This window comes from Nipponia nippon, unplaced genomic scaffold (genome assembly GCF_047370975.1).
Source record: "Nipponia nippon isolate SJK-2023a ecotype South Korea unplaced genomic scaffold, ASM4737097v1 scaffold_4, whole genome shotgun sequence".
Lineage (NCBI taxonomy): Eukaryota > Metazoa > Chordata > Aves > Pelecaniformes > Threskiornithidae > Nipponia > Nipponia nippon.
Genome location: NW_028262358.1, coordinates 70,911,108 through 70,930,832, shown reverse-complemented (window position 1 = coordinate 70,930,832; position 19,725 = coordinate 70,911,108). Strand labels below are relative to the sequence as shown.

Genomic DNA, 19,725 nt, shown 5'->3' with positions numbered 1-19,725 from the left:
CATACTGAAATCCAAAACTCCAAGGAATCCAGCAGCAAAAGTGAAGAGAAACAAGAAGGGAGGGAGGGGGAATATGTTGAAGCTTTTCAATTTAAATTAACTTATTGTTTAAATATATGTACAATTAATTTTCTAGACTGATATTAATAAACCTACAGTTTAAAAATACACATTGGTGTACACCGCAAGACAGTTTTGATTATGAATTTTGGCAGGCTTTAAGAATCTTCATACACCTCAATACTCCATACAAGAAACTACAAAAATCAGTTCAAAGTGGGAGGAACAGGATCTTGCTAAATTATAGTACTTCGGCTTTGCAGATTGTATTTATTAAATGCCTCCCTTTTCCCCTCCAGAAAAGGTCTTTTTTCACTTGCAGAGACTAATTATACTATGCCCACAAGTTACAATATTATTAAACTTGCAATACTGCACATGAAATACAGTTACAGATAATTAGAAAAGCCCTTTAGTAACACTCACTTAAATGCTGAAACCACTTCTAGAAAAAGCTCTCCACCACTGCAGCAATGCTCATTAGTTTTAAAATTAGCACAGAAGGCTTGGAGAGGAATAGCTCCTGGGTTGGGGGGCTGGTGGTTGGGTGCTGTGAAAAAAAATTGGCAAAATGGTGATCTACCCACACTAGGAGGGTAGATGGATAAAGTTCTATTTTAGCAAACATTGTTAACATTAATCTGAAACTTTAAAGTATTAAAAACTAGCAGCACTTATTCAGGCCCTACTTTCTACCAGGTATAGGCAGAGAATGATTAGTGCTCACAGCGGAAGTCATACCAGCGTAGAAGACATGCCGTGTTTTGCTGATGCACAGGTATGGTGCAAACAGGTGTTTAGCTATTCCAATTTACTTGATTAGTCTAGAAATAGTTGTACACTTCATGGAATTAAACTAGTAAGAACGCTACAGAGACAACAACTGATGACTTTTTGCTTCTGCCTTTTCAAATAGTTGTTATTGTAACTGAATGCTTTGTAGTCGGAGTAAACTATAAAAAACCCCCACAATAATGTTAGTTACTTGTCAAGACAACATGATAAAAGCTAAAGTAGCAAATAAAAAGGAAATAAAAACATTACATGGATGTGCTGAAAAGACTTTGAGATGGTCATAGGCAAGTATGTGGCTTTGGCTTGAGACAGAAATATTTCAGTTTACATATGTTTCAGCCTTTCTCTAAAAGTTAATTATTTTTAGTATGCACATGTGAGAGGAAGCAACTTCTGTTCATAACATGAATATGTCTACAGTCTACCAGTCTAAAGACTCCCTCAATTTATCAAATACGCCCTCCACACACTGCTCACAGAAAACCAGTAAGATCAAGGCAGGTCCTTGTCTTCCTAAGTTGGTTTCATGGCCTGGGTTTAGGACAATTAAAACGTCATTTCAAAGTTCATCAGGAAGTCCTCAGCTACAGAAGAGCTCTACTACTCTTAATTTGTATGAGGTGCTAAAGCAGGATGCTTTTCTTTCCCCCAAGGTCAAAACCACCAGTCGTCACTATCCTTTCCTCCATCATCACCAACCTTTTTCCCATCATCATCCCACTGGCTGTATTCCTTTTCCCCTAGCCTAACAATAGCGTCAGTATAGTTGCCAAATTCACGATGGTAGTGCCGAACAGTCACATCTATGTGTAATTACACTTCTTAAAAGACCATCTTATTTTTGTGCTTCAGAGAAACACATCATGACGGTTGTATCTTGCCTTCAAGACACAACTGTCATTATAATCTATCTACAAAATGCCTTATCATGCTAGCAAGGACTGAAACATTTATGCTTTCAAAATTAAGCTTAGAAGCAATATAATTTGAAAACAACTCTCCCCTTCTTTGTCAGGAGAGCTATACTGTCTGTAACCTATAGAACATTAAGCACCAGTGAGCCACAGCATTCGCTCTGTGCTGTTCCCCACAGTGAGGTACTTAAAAGTCTCTATCCCATAACAGACACCCCCAATATATGCAAAATACCATAACTGCACCAACTAATTCATAGGAGGGGAAGTGTTCAAAATTAAACAGCTGGCTAATGAAATATGCTGTATCTTACTGCTATTAAGACAATCTGAAACTTGTATTTTTGAAAAATTGAGACCTGGAAGCAAGAAAAGACTATCATGGCAAGTTGGAGACAGTTATGATGGATGACAGCGAACTGAACGTCTTACTTGATTTCTGAAGGTTGTGAGCAGATTTGTAGGACACGGAGCTGGAGGTAACCTATTCTCAACTAATTTAATTCAGAATTACCTTAAAAGTGGTCAACCATTTGCAATTTTTTTTAAAATGAAGCCATTGCATTTTTTTTCTAAAAAATAAGAACCAGAAACAAAGATGATAAGGAAACTTGTTTGTCCTTTAATGAGGAAAAAGAGGTTCAACTATTTCACAAAAAAAAAAAAAAAAAAAGGCAAAACCATATCATACTTTTATTGCTTTATGAAAAAGAAGGCATTTGTTGAATTCAAACATGAAGGTTCAGATGAGATCTAATGACCTCTGGACACTACAGAAACAAGGATTTGTTTCCAAAAAAGAAAAGGAGATTATGGATTCAGGAAAGGGTAGCTTATGAGACAGAACTGCTTGCAGGTATGCTGCTCTTTAGTATTCTGTAAAGCAATTCAGCAGAAAGAGACCTTATACTTATTTTGATTTGCCACCGAGATCAATAAGAGTAAAGATGTTTCTAAGGAAATCTCCTCAGCAATAAGACCTTATACTAGATGACCATGATGAGAAAGTGATCTACATTTAGACTGATTCTGTAAATGGAGTTTTATTTTCAAATTCAACACTTGTCCTGTTTCACACTGAATAGTGCCTGCAGTGACTTATTCCTATGCAACGTCCACAGAACTCCTGTTTAAAAATTTCACAAGTCAATACATCTACAGCTTTTTCTGCAAATCCATGAAATATCAAGAACTCAAACCTCGTAGATTTTTATACCACTTCTGATTCCAAATGAAACTAAATTACGCATTTTAATTTGCAAGACATCATGTGCCATTTTGTTGTCCTCCAAAAAACCAAAGAAAACAGAATTGCCTTAAATAGTTCTTCAAATATGACATTAAATTGCACAACTATCAGTCATCTAAATGAAGATAATAAAAAATTTTAGTTTTCAAGAAAACAGAAGCCTGACGTAACCCTGAAGTTCACCCAAACTTCTTTGGTTTCAAGTACCCAATTCCTGTTTAAAGTCCAACAACTAACTACATAATAATTATCTAGTAACATTCTTGATGTTACCTTGGGTAGACAAGCAGTGGAGCAAGATCAATGTAGATGTTGTATTTTCAAAGTTACTTTTGTAATCACAACTGCTGTCTCTTAGCAACTTCCAAATACAGTTGAGGATTTGATAAGTGCTCTATTTAGACTGTATAAGGAACTGTTTCCACTTCAAACTATCTTTTCCAAACATTCAACAAAATAAGTACCTGTTAAAATCAAAATAATGTATTGATTTTGTCTCAGCTATAGAAATTAGTTAATTTTTCAGCTTTCACTTTGGAAAACAGAAGCTATTTGAATATAAAGATTGCTGTCAAATTCTTCATTTTTCTGTGTCCTGGTTTTGGCTGGGATAGAGTTAATTTTTTTCTTAGTAGCTGGTATAGTGCTGTGGTTTGGATTTAGTATGAGAATAATGTTGATAACACACTGATGTTTTAGTTGTTGCTAAGTAGAGTTTACACCAGTCAAGGACTTTTCAGCTTCCCATGTTCTGCCAGGTGCACAAGAAGCTGGGAGGGGGCACAGCCAGGACAGCTGACCCAGACTGGCCAAAGGGATATTGCATACCATATGACGTCACGCTCAGCATATAAACTGGAGGGCGTTGGCTGGGGAGCAGTGATCACTTCTCGGGGATGGGCTGGGCATCAGTCAGCAGGTGGTAAGCAATTGGGTTTTACTCCCCCCCCCATCCCACTGTGGGCGGGGAGGGAGAGTGAGCAGCTGTGTGGTGCTTAGTTGCCAGCTGGGGTTAAACCACAACATTCTGCAAAACTGAAGATGATGACAGTTCATATGACTGCTTTCGCACACTTCCTCAGAATGCCGCTGCTCTTCAGCTGTTATTTATCCAGCCCTATGTCCCACTTGGACACTGAAAAAGTCCTGCGTCATTACACTGGATTTCTGCAGTGTGCCTCTCCTACTAGAATGTTTCAGCCCCATATTTGTTCTACACTGATAACAACTTGAGTGTTATTTAAGCATCTCCTGTGCAACATTTAGAGATGCAAATAATGATTATATTCATTAAAGGAAAGCCTTATAAGGGAGCCTGACTGATACAGATTAATAAGTTTTTCTAAGGAACGGAAATAAATTCCTGAAAACCGTAGACAGCTTCAGCTATCTTCATGACTGTAGAGAGTATCTTTTGTTCCTTGTAAAGTATTTACCCCCCCCCCCCCCCCTTACAGTTTTTGTTTCCTCCTTATTGGATACAGTGTCAATGAGTTCCACTTCATAGGAAGAGTTTAAGGCGGGGCAATATTTAATGCAACAAAACTACATCTTTATCATGCAGCACTGACATGCTTCATTTATTCTCATTCAGAAGAGAATCTATAAAAGTCATAGAATGCATCACCTTCATTTACTGTTACTTTTTATACATAACATAAGCAAGAAACACCACGCTGCATGACAGAGGGTAGAAAGAACACGTTTATCATCTATAAGCTTTTCAGCTGATTTACTGTTTTATGCTAACATCACTAAAGCACAAAAATACACTCACCAAATAGATTGCTTGAATGTCCTTGCTTAGATATGGGTTTCAGTTCATTTAATCCCCATGCGTAATGCTTATAATTATCCCAGGCATGCTTCATCATCTGTAGGGAAACGAAAGCAGGATTGTAATGTTGATTTAGCAAGAAGCCACAGCAAATACTGAGTTGAGAATATTCTCAATATTAAACATATTTAATTCAATGCTTGATTAAATTCATGTTGTATGCGTTAGAACTATGAAATACTCAATATAGAATAACAGTAGCACTGTTTTCTGGGTGGCAGTGCGATGGTTACCATAAGAATTCCATATGTCTGTCCAATCCACCTCTACCGTTATCTGCATGCTCATGATCAAGACACACTCAAAAATAATTAACTTTGAGGACTGGAATTTATTGTGTTATATATCAATTCAAATAAGGTTTTAAAGAAGTTTTTTCTCCTAGAGCAGGAACTTTTAAGGTGAAAATTAAGCTCTCAGTAGTTTTCAGATTCTGGCAGAGACTTTCTTGCATAAAACTAGCTGGTTCAAACTCAGCGCGGCTAATAACAGAAGGAAGCTAAAGTGGGCGGGCAGAACACCTAGGAGAGGTTTTGAGGTTATTGTGATATAATCTATGACTATAAATGCTACTGTATGCATCTGTAGCTACTTTCACGTGTCATTTTGCACAAATAGCCGAGAACTTTTACAACTAAACATATCACTACAAAAACGTGTTTTGCATAAAAGAGATGCACCACAAACAAATACTGCTTTGGGGAAGCCAGCACAGCAGCTCTGCGGTAAGAGCAGAGGACATCCACATCGTAAATTGGGACAGCAGATTGACTCAAGGACACCTCGCACTCTCTACCACCACAATCAGCGAGACCTAGCCCAAACTGTCCTTTTCGGGGGTGGTCCAGGTGCACGGCCAGGAGCCCACCTCTTCCTCCCCAAGCACGCGGCAAAGACAATGCACACAGCTCTGCAGGCCTGGTGAAGAACCACTGCCACTCCAGCAGGTCCAACGCCTCCCTTTACCAACCGCCACCTTTAACGCCTGCACAGGAAGAGTTTTTCTTTAAGGGCCACCACAAGCAGCCTGACTTTACGTAACGAAGGAAAGATTTTGCCTCTGCGTTGTCCCTCCTCCCCTCTTCCACAAGTCAGAGCAGTGCTGGGAATGCCAGAGGTCATCCTCTAGACAAAAAGTGACAATTTCAGACCTTTTCAAAGATACTGCTTCAGGCTGTCAGCTGAAAACACTGCTCTGCCCTTGCTTTCAGACCTCTTCTTGAGGCCAGATGTGTCAAGGACAATTCTGTTAAATAACAGTTATAATCCTAAATTTAAAAGCAACAGCCTTGGGACTCGCCAATAATAGTAATCCTGTACTTTCTTCATTTCTCTTTCCTTTGCTCAAATCACAGAGAAATTATGTCAATTAAAAATCTGCATTAAGCCAGACTATAATAAATGACAACAGATTTTCTAGAGTACTGCTACATTTGTGAGAATAAATGTTTTTGCTATTTACAGAAGTACAAATGCACCTCTATCCTGCAGGAAAATTCAGGGATGTTAATTTACTCTAGAGCCCTTACAGGCCCAGCTTCACAAATGCAAAATTTGGTATCTACATTTAATACATGACTATTTTCAACCAGATCGTTAGCCTGGTGCCAGATCTCAGCTGAAAGGCAACGAGCAAGAGGCTGTGTGGAATTGCTCTTTGGCCACGGATGGCACTGACGCCGGATGGCGGTAGCAGTGTCCCTTGCTCAACTTCATTGTGAAATGGCTTAGGAGCTCTCCAAGGACAGGGTATTTTGTCCCAACGCAGAACTGGTAAGAAGCAGCCAAGTGGTAGACTTCATGTCTATGGGGCATTTCCAATCCCTGGCTACAGGGATCAAGATCATATGAAACCAATCATTTGGCCACAGCATGTTTTCTAATTTACCAACTGAAGTTTTCCAGTAATTTTGCATATTATACAAGAAAGATTTATTTTGCCCTGCCCTCATGTGTCAGACCTGAAAGCTCAGCTTTAGATATTAAAACACAAATTCTCAAAGATTTCAGCAGGCTAAATCCTGCCCTGCACTGAACCTGACATTTGCTATGCTTTGCCAAAGCTTATTTTCTCATAAAATCACATCAGAATCTTTTAATTTGTTTAATCTTAATCTAGGAACACCACACAGAAGGGCTCATTTTTTATTTTTTTTTAAATCAAAGTTGTAATTAAGCGGTCTGAATCAAAGTGCCTAAAGATGTGGTATTATAACAAAATTAAAATTGCACAAGCCAGTACTGCCATGGTCCTTCCCTTTCCCCCTCTTTTTTCACTCCTAGCACACCTGTGATCCTTCTCTTGTGTACGAGATGCAGTGCTCATCTATCCCCACACCAAGTCAGTTCAGGAAACAGAAACTTTTGCAAGTGAAATTTTTGTTTTGAGGGTCATTTTTGTCCTGTCTCATTCCCCAAGTCAGATTGCCACGAGTATCAGAGTTACCAAGCGGGAAAGGCAGGAACAGCTCCAAACCCAGTTCAGTTCAACCAAAACAGTCACAAAGCGCACAACACTACAAGATGTCCCATAGGTACTCAGTTGCCTTTCGTTTCTCCAACGGATTGACAATTTGATTGCATTGCATTGTAAATGCACGTGTGTGTTCTTAACTTCTGTTAAGAAGAACCACTCTGGTTAACTTATTGTTAGTCAACCCCTAGACAGTAAGACAGGAAGCTAACCCACACACTAGACACTAACTTCTAATAATAATTATTATTACATGTTAATGAACAACTCTTTTTTTTTTTGTTTTCCAAAATGTCCTCCCATTTTGCTGAGCCTAACCACTCAGGTACGTTTGTCTAACTGCTTCTTTGGAAATTATAATGTGCGAATCCAAAAAGCCAAGCAGACAAAACCATGAATTTGAAAAAAAAACACGAAACCTTAAGAAATACTTCAGTGGGAAAAAAACAACCAGAATCTACTGAGCAAAAGATTTAATTAATCTCTTTTGGCTAATCAAAGTTTTAATTTAAGACTCTTAGAGAAAGAGTCTAGAAAGTCTAGGTTTAGATAAAAACACCAAGCTTGGTAAGTAAGTTTCCTCCTATGAAAATGCACCTTTAGAACAACCTTGCTTTAGACATTTGGAGGTTTATGGACATAACATTGAAAGCAAAATGCACCTCCAAAAGCAGTCAGTGAGCCCTCTAGTGTTTCAAAAGGACAGGAGTTATTCCAACTAGACACAAATATGAACGGCTATTTAGCAAAAAGTTACTAGGACTCGGTGTTACTGTACTTACTGTGCAAATAGCCCAGAGATATGGTAGACTAAAAAATCCACCTTAATCAACACTACCTCCTGGACAAGTGAGTTTGTGCTTCTAACCTAGCAAGAAGTCTCAATTTCTAGAATTCAGTACATCAGAAATACTCTACATGTTTTTCCCCCTGTGGAAACTACAAAACTGTAATAAGTTTCCCGCTAATGAATTTCCTATTTGTTAAAAGCTTTATTTTCTACATAAGAATGAGAAAGTTCTAAAATATTGAGTAGCAATTTGCATAGACCCAGCCCACTGATAATTAAGCCTTTGCTTAGGCAAAACTCCTAGCACTGGTAGTTCAGGAATTAATTTTAACAGTTTTTTAACAGAAATCCATCTCTCCTTGCAGTCTTCACCTTTCTGTTTGCATGAGACATCCCCAAATCAGTATCTCCAGATTTTTTTAATTCACAAAGGCCCTTCTGATCACATCTCTGACTAATTGTGCAAGTACTGTTGATCACTTGAGATGTCTAAATAAAGATCACAGTTACTGAGAACATCTGTATTTCAGCACATTATGGATCCTGTTAAAAAGAGAAATTCCTAATGATGAAGAGTCTAACAGCTTTTGACCAGATGATTCCAGATACTCTCAAACTAATAAAATTATTTCACCCGAGTGCTTTCAAATAATTCCTTATTAGTCCTCCAGGATGTCAATAGGCAGAGTTACATTTGCACAGACATATTCTTCAGTCCTTCTAGTTTTACTAAGATATGTTCATTGAACCTCAAACTCTAGAAGAGCCTGACAGCTCACTGGGAAGCCCCGTGGCTTAGCAAAGTCCATTCCCAATGGAGCTCTACCTCAGGTCACTCACAATCAGAAGCGGCAGCTGAAGGCTCGACTAGCTAGCACTGTCTCACTAGTAAGCTGGCTGCTTTTAAATCTTCAGAAAAAAACGGGGCACTGATTTTTTCTTATGAAGTCAGAAAATGCCAAAATACTACCCCACCTCTGTTGAAGAATAATGAAGTGTGCTATTGTAATTGGTATCAGCAAGGTCACTTAGAAGAAAAAGGTGAAGGTCTGACATTATGCACAAAAGAACCTGTGCATTTCTTTAATTCTAAAGGAAGCATTTTGAAATATAATTTTAAAATCCTTCTCAACCCACTGAACATTAAACAAACAAACAAACAAAATAGATTTGTTCTCCAGAAGCAGAAACAAAGACCTTTTCTACAGCTATAATGCTAGCCAACCAAAAGATTATCAAAATGCACTCCCATTTGCTGGTGTTCTAGTTAGAGTGCTTTGGAAGATGGCAGTAACACAATGTCTACAGAGGGCACGTAAGCCACATGAAATGTGCAAAATACAGTTCTATTCAAACAGGAGTACCCAAGAGTTCAGGCACAAAATGTTGCCAGAAAACAAGAGTGATGCTGAATCAGCACAGTAATAGCGGTATTTAGATGCAAACTACTGCAGTACCAGGCGGAGTGAAAATAATAAGAACTTAATAAGTTTTATTTTTAACAGTTACATACAAGCTGGGGAGATGTCAAAGAAGATGTCAGGAAAAGAATTCAAGCACCTTCTAGAACTGGGATATTAAAGGGAAAAATATTTTATTGCATGGACTAGTACCATTCTGACCTTCAACAGAGCCGTATAAAGTATGCCAAGACAAGGAAGGAAGGCGGAAGACTAAGGTACTAGAAATCCAAGAAATGAAGAGAGAAGTTAAAAAAACAAAACAAAACAAAACAAAACGAAAACAAAACTCTGAAGAAAATGTAATCGTTTGTTTGCCTAATCTCTACTAAACTCTCATTGCTAGATTAAATAATCTTCTCTTTCTCAGTTTACACTGAACTTTTTACACATTTAAGTTATTCTCACCTTTTAAACTTCTCCTTACCTGAACTACATGTTCACTCAGTCTAGTGTCCCTGAACCTTCTTTCCTTTCTGTTCCTGTTTCTTTCACAATATCAGCAAGGGAAACTAAGGAAGTCTCTAGAATTAGTAAGAAACCTCTATAACATGTTCCACTTAAACTTTCCCCCTGTACAAATCAACTTGCATGGTTGATGACTATACTGGGTCTGGCTGGAATTGACTTAGCATCCTTCACAGCAGCCCATATGGTGTTTCGAATTTGTGGCTGAAATAATGTTGATAACACAGCAATGTTTTGGCTATTGCTGAACAGTGATTGTACAACATCAAGGCTTTCTCTTTTTCCAACTTCTGCCCCTTTCCCACTCCCCCCAACAAGTAGGATGGAGGGGGTGGTCAAGAGGTTGGGAGGCGACACAGCTGGGACACCTGACCCCAGCTGGCCAAAGGGATATTCCTTACCATGTAACATCATGTTCAGCAATAGAAACTGGGGCGGAGGAAGAAAAAGGAGAGGTTTTCCAAGGTGGCCGCTGCTCAGGGACTGGGCATAAGTCTGCTTGTGGGAGGTGGTAAGTGATTGCTTTTGCATCACTCGTCCCTGCCCTCTCCTTCCTTCACCTAATAAACAGTCTTTATTTCAACCCACCAGTTTTCTCGGTTTTGTTCTTCCTGTTCTCCCCTGCAGCCCACCTGGTGGGCCAACAGCTGTGTGGGTGCTTGGCTGCTGGCCAGGGTGAACCCACCACAGTGTCACGCATATAGTACCTCCAGTGCAGGAAGTTTGTGACCACAGCGGAGCCCCAGCTGGTTTCTGTGCTCTGATGACAATATTACATTAACCATTAGCAAAAACTGAAGCTTTAAAAAGCCTTACTTTCTTACTTTCCATTCCCATTACTGTTACCCAAAAAGTCAACCTAAATGAGGCTCGGTGAATCAGAATCACAGAAGGGTTGAGGTTGGAAGGGACTCTGGAGGTCATCTTGCCCAACCCCCATTGAAAGACCTATTCTCAACTGTTTCCACAGTCCCCAATAGCAGCCAAATTGCAGTACAGCTGAAAAACTTCACAATCATTCCAGAAATCTGTTATTAGTAAACATAACAGTACCTTTGATGGTACTGTCACCAATCAGAATTTCTCTGTGAAAAACCGTATGATCTCCTTCAACTGATTCACTATCAGTTTTCATAAAATCATGCTGCATATATAAGAGCTCTGTTTAATATGCTCTTACAGAATCCACTGATTATCACAGTGAGTAATTTTGGCAATACACAGTCTGTCTTTTTTATTTTAGTTATCAAAAGTATTACATTTGTGTTTCATCATCTTCATAACGGTATTTAGTGTCACATTGCACTTCTAAAGAAATATAAGTTATTAACTGAGTTTATTGATCTTGTCTTGAATAACTTCCATCTTGGAAACATGAAGTAATATGTCAATTTTTCTCTAGATCTCAATACATAAACACTTTTTTCCTAAGATTAGGAAGCACAACTACATTGTGAAATCATTTGGCAATTTCCCTTGTTTCAGAGCATGATCTTTGTTACTTTTGTCATTATTCACTATTATTGCGTTGGTAGTACTTCAAACCCTTTATTTCAATCTTTTCTTGCAGTTCTGCATATAATTGTAACACATTCCAATGTCTTTTCCATCTGGAAGTGTTTTGATCACTAATAACTGCCTTGAATTGCCTCACAAAAATTAAATTGGATTTTAAAAGTAATTTTTAATTGGTATTTGCAGCTTTTTACCCTGTTCAGACTTGCTCTATAGTGGAAATTTTAGGTAAAGACATACGGTGTTTTACTGCAGTTACTTCTTCACTAATTAGTTCATAACCTTATCTAAGCAGAAACGCAGATGTGACTAAGAGTGATTTACACTGTCTACTGTTATGCTAGAGTGCTGACAACATTAGTTTTAAGCAACTTTTCATAAAACAAAACCTCAAAGTTAACTTCTTGACTGAAGACCAAGATTCACAAGAAAACTAGATAAAACTGGTTTATATTCAGATCAGGTTTTCTGTAGGTAGAATTGTGTCTAGAGTTTGATTTCAAATTAAAAATTAGCAATTATAGTCAACAGAATTTTATTCTAAGCTCTTAATTTTTAGTTATTATTTCTTAGTCCAGAAACAAAGCCGTAAAAAAGAAAATCTCAAATATCCAAAGAAGGTTCATCTCATTGGATACTGTTTACTTTTTTTCCTTGAATCTGACAGAAGAAGATACAAATGACAACATACTCCCTTCCTCTACTGGTAACAGAAATTTGTGTTTCTCCTTCAAGACACGTAAAATAAATCCTGTCACTATGATCCTTCATATATATATATAACCACTTCTTATCTGTCAGCAGGAAGATTATTGCAAATCAGGAGCTTGACAGATTTCTGGTGTTTATAACCTCATTTCCTAATGGCATCATCTCGAGTTAAAAGCCAGCTACACACTGTCAATGTTTGTTTAACAGTCACTGCCAAAGCGTCACCGTTTCTAATTTAGCAGGTGGATGACAACCATGCTCCGAAGCACACACACACAGGCTGGAGGAGTTCCTGCTTCCTGACGGGACTTCCACTTAGCCAAGTAAACCCCCAGTGGAGACTTTTGCATTTGTTAATGGGCCAGTAACAAGAATTCCCAGTCGCTGTTTTCCACTAAGCAGCAGCTAGAGATTTTGGGAGCATTTAGGCGCTTGCCATTTAGCTCTCGGCTTCGTTTTGCATTGTGATAGGAATGAAGAACTTTGAACAACTCGGAAGTTCGTCCAAGAGTGCTACCCACAGCGCAGGGCATTGCTGCAAACCGAGTGGGGGAAATACCGACAACTCGTAAAATGACACTAGAGCTAAGATAGCCAAACTGATTTACAGGACTCTCCATTCATATTAAACATGCACATCATACCATGAAAAATTTTACATGGTTCTGTGTTTAATGCTCTGTATTAAAGTAATATGTGAGTAAACTCCTGCTACTCCTCAGCATTTCAAGATCCTACAAATAATTCATTCCTTGCCCACAAAAACAAATTAAAATAAAAAAAATCCAATATCTGCATATAAAAAAGGAACTAAGAAGGAAAATAAAAACAGAAAGGACTATTCTGAGGATTAATTCATCATTTGTATTGCAAAGCACTGCAAAATCCTCAATGGAAAGCCTGACAGAAATGCTAAGTATTATTCCCACATGTGTTATGTTAAGTTACAGATAAGCTTCTATTCTTATACTTTCTACTCCTCACAGTAGCTTGTAAGCCTCTTTAGTAGCGTATTAAACTATCCAACTAATATTCATCATATGCTCTTCTGGGCACCATTTGTTAACCAGGGACAGAGGTTGCACAGTGCTTCATTCTGTAACACATTTTAAAAGGAATAAATTATCCTACTAATTCTGTAACAAGAATTCTAATTAAAAGGTAACTAAAGAGAACAGGAAACTTGCAGGTAGGGTATTTTCTACACTTATTCTACTACTGTATATTTTATTTAACGCACAAGCACACGGGAAAAATGAGACTATTTCATGTGAGCAATAATTAATAAGAACAGCAGTCCTGATGCTTTGATATGTCTGCACCAAAAAAAGAGTTCATTTGAAAATGATTGTATGACATACCAAACTACTCAATGATAACAAGCTACGTTTTAGTCATTTGTCAGGCATACCTTTCTTTGCTGAACAGCAAAAGTACTTCTAAAGTTATGAATTTACTGAAAAGCTGGAGATACCAGAATGCTTTACAGTTAGTTTCTGAGAGCCGGGCCATAGTGCTTTAACTATTGCACAGTTCATTTTAGTAGAAGTCACAGGGTGATAAGGCAGAGAAACTTGAACTTGAACCAGAGTTCACCTCCGTACTCCAAATACTGTATCATTCAGTACAAGCTGATACATACGGCCTGCTTCTTACCTGGCCATCCCAACGCCACAGCTATAAGAAAAACAAACTATTTGGTGCAGCACAGAAGCATCCTAGCTGAGACACTTTCCTTGCCTAAACAAAAACTAGGAAGGCAAAATCAATCTACAGCCCTTCCCACGAACATACTGTCCTTGCACTCTCTGAAGCCAAAGGTCTGGCTAATTTCAGCCAAATGAAATTATCAATTTCAGGGAAAGAAAAAAAAGTGTGGTTCAAAAAGCTTGCCCATATAGTTACCCAAATCTAACATAACGGCGCTCATCCTACCTTGAGCCATCCAAAGCAGATCAGTTTTAGCTCAGTTTTAGATTCATTTGTTCAACTTCAGCTGTCTTTTGCCCAACATATAGAAAGAAAAATAGATATGCAAGAAATCACTATTTCCTTTTAAAACTGAGGGGGGGTTGGATCATATATTTGTTTCTCCCCCCAGGTAAGCTAGGATTTGAGTATATTCTGTGGGCATTTTAAGAGTTTTTCCTGAAAACGTCTGCCTTGAAAGCATCAATTAAGATGCTGTCGAACTGCTTTGGCCTCCAACTCTCAGTTACTAGTGGGGGAGCCAACAACATGTTTTCAGTAACTACACCAGTGGAAAAAGAAATGAAAATATAACATTGAAGTGTAGCATTACAAAATTGACCACAGATGACATTAATGTTGAAGATGCTCTATTTTCAACTTGTTTCAGTTGCCATTTACATCTTTATACATACACAAGATGGAAATATTAAATGAACTATCCAAGTCATGCACTTACAAACAAAAGAGCAGTCTAAAGAATGAGCCACACAACCCCTATCTTACAACTTAGCAACTGTTACCAAGATCTGCATTTCAGAAAAAAACCTGAAGCCTACAGCTTGTCACTCAAGACCACTGTATTTCTCCAAAGCTAAGTCCTCTTTAAACACCTAACAAAAAAGACAGATGGACTCTGTGACAGATAGACTGAAAAATTATTTCCTTATTACTAGCGTAAGAGGTAGATGATGTTTCTTCAGACAATCCATGATTTCAGCAGTTTGGATTTTTTTTTTTTTTTTTAACGTCTGTGATGGACAAATCAGTGATGCTCCAATGTTTTGTTTTCTAAGGAGAGTCACTGATGGCTAGTTTTTAAAGAATCAAATCACACAAATGTTTTGCGTTAGTGAAACATCCATTAAGAGAGAAACATATCACATCATAACGTAATGTGCAAGAACTCAAGTCATTGTTCATTACTGGCGATAACCAGAAAGAAAGCTGAAGTACCTTCACTTAAAGCAGAAAGGCATTGCAGAGTTGTATAAAAAACTAATTTATTTCTTTGATCTTATGCAGAATTAGCAGCAGCCTCTGAAGTTCATGCATAATTTGACTAATGTCATAAGAGGGAAAGAAAAAAGAAAGCAATTTGTGGAAATACTACTCTTATAAAGAATAGTGGTATACATAGACTCATCCCACTCAGTGTCAATTTTTTTTTCCTGGTCTACTTATGACTTGCTACAGTTTCCAAGAACTCCCAAGCTGAACAGTGTGAACAGCTAGGCTCCCGTAACTGCATGATACAATCATGCTTTTGTTCTCTATTTTTTCCTACTGTTCTTTAAACAGTTATTTGATAAGGTTTGCTTCTAATTAGATTATAAATTATTCATGGCACGGACTGTATCTCCTACTTGGTCGTTAGGTCCCTGGCACTACAGAGCAGTGCTGCTACAGAAGCTCCCAATCTTGGCAGGGGTAATGCAAATAAAAAATAAGCACAGTTCTATGCAGTACAGCACACCCAGATGAAGTGATTAACATCAAGGTGATTCAAGTCGCTGCTTCAGAGCACGATTAAAAACCACAAAAAGGAAGTAAGGTGGATTTAAAGAACCTGTTTCTTTTTCTTTCCCACATTTTGAACTCACAATCTCCCCTCCCATGCTTCAAGTTTTACTCTGCTGCTAAAGTCAGTAAGTAACAATCTTTTGTCCACCCCATTATATGGAAAGCACCGGTATATCCAGGTCTATCCAGGATGTCTTTCAAAAGAAAAACTAAATGGGAACAACAATCCACCAGAAGCTTCTCCCCCTTGCAGAATGAGTCTACATTCATCCCACAATCCTGCTGCCCTCTGTTTTCCAAGTCATGTTTTCCCCGGAGGCCAGCAGGGCAGAGGCGCAGGCTGCCCAGGGCGGCTGTGCCGGCTCCGTCCGGGAGGTTTCCAGCCCCAAGGGGGCACAGCCCTGAGCAGCCCGGTTTGGCCTCAGCGCTGAGCCTGCTGCGGCAGGGATGGGCCAGGGACCGCCTTGGACCTCCAGGCCAAGCTATCCTGCGATCCCATTAAATTCAGTATGGATTGCACACATTTACCTAAATTTTACAGAGCAAGTAAATTGACCTGCTTCTCCCCATCGACAACAAGGACACAACTCAAATTCCAGCCCAAGACTGTGGCTGTTTAAAATATTCCAGATGAGAATTATGAGTTGTTAAAGGTTTTTCCCAGCCTTCAGAAATATTTCAAGGTATTTTCCATATTGAATAAACTACTTCAGCTATGCAAAACACTGCCAGCTCATTTCTGACAGGAAGTTAAGAGCTATCTACTTATTGCCTTAGTACAGAAAGATTCAAGAAGAACAACTAAGATAATCAGACCTTGGCAAAACATGATGAAGATCCAGTGTCATGTACGAATTCATGATTTTTGCCCATTTCACATTTACATCTACTTACCTTGGTCAGGACTGATCAAACAGCTTACCCAGGGCCGCATTTGATTTCAGAAGAAAATTATTTGAAGAAAAAATTTATTTCTGCAGCCCTCAAACTATCTCCAGGAAACACGGGCTGTATTGTAGCAAATTTTCTGAGGTGAAAATTTCTTGTGGTAAATTAGTTATCACTCTCTGTGTGAACAGTGAAAGAACCACCACAACAGAAAACACGTATCAGTTGTTTTCCTTTAGCAGTTTTATCAGAGCATTCAACATTGACATTGTAAACCTAAACATTAGCATTCTTTGTGTGGCATTTGTTCTCTTCTTGAAACATTTCTTTGATTATCTGGCCTGGTAATCAGTGCTGGTGAAGTTCCCAAAATACGTGACACTCAGACCTTATACATTTGCTTAATTCCACTACCATAGTATATGCATGTTACAGAACAGTGACCAGATTTGTAAATTAGCTTTCCAGTTTAGATAAACGTATCTGCAAAAAAGTAATAAGACACTTGCCCTTATGCCCAACACATGAAATGTACCTACTGGTATCTATAATTTCCTTCATTCAAGCTGGAGTTAAGGATGAGAGCTTGGAAATGACACCTTTATATTGAAAAGAATACATATGCAGTGAATCTGTTTGTGGAAAGATATAATTTTAAAAGAACCTTAAAAATCTACATAAATCTGCTTTTATGTACTAGAAGTAATTTAACCCTTAGGTAGCATCTCTTTCAGTGCTATACATAGCATATTAACACTTTACACAATATTTTTCTCATATATCCAAATGTCCTTCAGCAAGAAGCCTTTATAAATGAGTCAGAAAATTATAGTACTGTTAATATTTCATCAGTTCTACACAGATTTGAGAAGAGCTGTCACAGTCTTATGGAGAATGTCTGTGCTCCTGCTTTCATGACAGGCAGAAGAAATCAGATGCTCAGTTGTACAAGGAAACGAATGGAAAACCAGAAAACTGATATGCAATTAAAACAGCCAAGATGAATACTAGTGGTCTGTTCCAATCACCTCCTGGCAGTAGAGGATACTGAAGAAATAGAAAAAATTCAATTAAGGGGCATGGAGATATTTTCCTCAATGGAAAGGCTGAAAAATTAGCTCTACTTATTTGTAAATGGATGAAAAGAGAACAAGATAAAAGTAAAGGCATACAGAAAGTAAGGGCTCCTCCTGAACATCTTTGTACAAGAAAAAGAAGAAAATGAAACACACAAAGGTTATGTTTGTTATGGAAAAGGTAAACACTCAGGAAGCATTGCCAGAAGACACAGACAGTGACAACTTAATGGGATACTGAAGGATTTGAGAAAGCGGATGGTCATAGCTGCCCAAATTTCATACTGCATTTCCTAAGCTGTTAACAAAACGTGCTTCAAATGACTTATAGCTTTCAGAGCACAAAGGGAGCATAATTCCAGTTTGTGCTATCTGTAACACAGCTAATGACGTGATGACTTTCATGCAGTGTAGTGTTATTAGGAGGAGACATCTTCCACCCTACCCACCCAGTAGAGACTTATTCCCACAATGGGTAAAAAAATCTAGCTTTGCACTGCCATCTAAACTTACCAGTTTCTCAGTGTACATGGTGCCTCACACAAATACATAAGTTATCATGAAAAAATATAGAGGATGGGCTGCTCCTCCATAATACAATGCAGTCAAGCAACTACCTGGAATTTCTGTCCCTTCCTAAGCAGGAACGGGGAAGCCAGCTATAGAGTTAACAGACCTGCAAGCTTGGAGAAAGGAAAGACTGTGGATAGGACTTGTTTTCCAGCGCACACTACTCCTTTCTTTCAATTCTCTTGCTTTTTTTCAGGCAGGTATGTAAAACCACGCAAGTTTCACAGATCAGCTCTGTTGATTCCACACTTTATTTGAAGTTCCCCAAAGGAGATCAATCAAGGTATTTATTGTACTTAAAACTACAATACAGAAAAGACAAAGTCTTTGCTCTCCCTCAAACTGTTTTGCATAGTTCAGCCTAAACTATCCAAAATAATCTAGGGAGTTTGCTGCAGCTGTTTCTAAGAAACACTTTAAAGATAAGCCCAATTATGTGGCAAAAGTGAAAACAAAACATCCAAATTGTTGTAATAATTGCCAAAAAATAATACCTATGTCAAGTCACTGAGCTACAAAGTGTCTGGTAGAGTAGAGCTGGTGGAGAAGTTCCCTGTTGAAAATCCAACTGTCCACGTTTAAAAACCAGCTCCCCCTTGCCCCACCAAAAACAAACAAACAAAAAACCCAAAAAACCCAAACCACATCAACTTCACTTGCTGTGGATAGAAAGCCAAATTTGACAAGTCCCTCCCAGGCAGGCTGACGGGTAAGGAGCAGAGGAGGCAGGGACTGAGCTTCCCCAGCAGCCTGCTTGACAGGTCCTGTCAATTTTCATTTCTAGTTTTCTGGCTGCCCATGAGCAAATTTTGTAAATTCTGAAAATTCTATTTTTGGGTGGAACATTTTTGGAAAATAAATAAATTGTTCTTTTGTCTCGTATTCCTTCCCTAAATCTCCAGTTCTTCCACAAGAAATGTTCTCTATCCAGCTCTGGGCTTGATCCCTTTTCCAAGTCTACCCTTTTCCAGTTACCAAGTCCCCTAACCTCCAAACAGCTGTGGTTATCCTGATACAAAGACTTTAGCCACATCTGTAGTTATGTAAACATTGAGGTATATGTAAACTCTATTATCCTTCAGTCTTTTCTGGGGCACAGACACAAGGAATTACAGACTACAAGCCTTCTTGTACATCAGAGTAGCGTGCGAATGGCACGCCCAGGCTTGCAGTGCCTCTAACAAGATAACACCACCACCATGTGCGAGATGCTACAGATAACAGAGGAGGAGCAGCGTATATGGTATATGCAGATGGCTCACCCTGTCCTGTGGCACCACTAACAAGACAGCAACACGAGAAAGGGCAAGCAGGCACTAGAGATAACAGAAGGGGAGCGCTAGCTTAACAGAATTTACCAGTCAACAGAACGGAGGACAGTGGGGAAAGGGAAACAGGGCTGAGATGTTTAATTGGGAAGCGATGAG

At 38.6% G+C, this 19,725-nt stretch overlaps 1 protein-coding gene across 1 annotated transcript in view; it reads right to left on the bottom strand.

The window, feature by feature from the left end:
- Positions 1–19,725, bottom strand: part of MAN1A1 (mannosidase alpha class 1A member 1) — a 150,873-nt gene that overhangs the window by 107,953 nt on the left and 23,195 nt on the right. Inside the window, exon 2 of the mRNA XM_087775918.1 lies at positions 4,796–4,892. Coding sequence (XP_087632044.1) covers positions 4,796–4,892 — 97 coding nt within the window. The remainder of the gene's footprint in view (positions 1–4,795; positions 4,893–19,725) is intronic.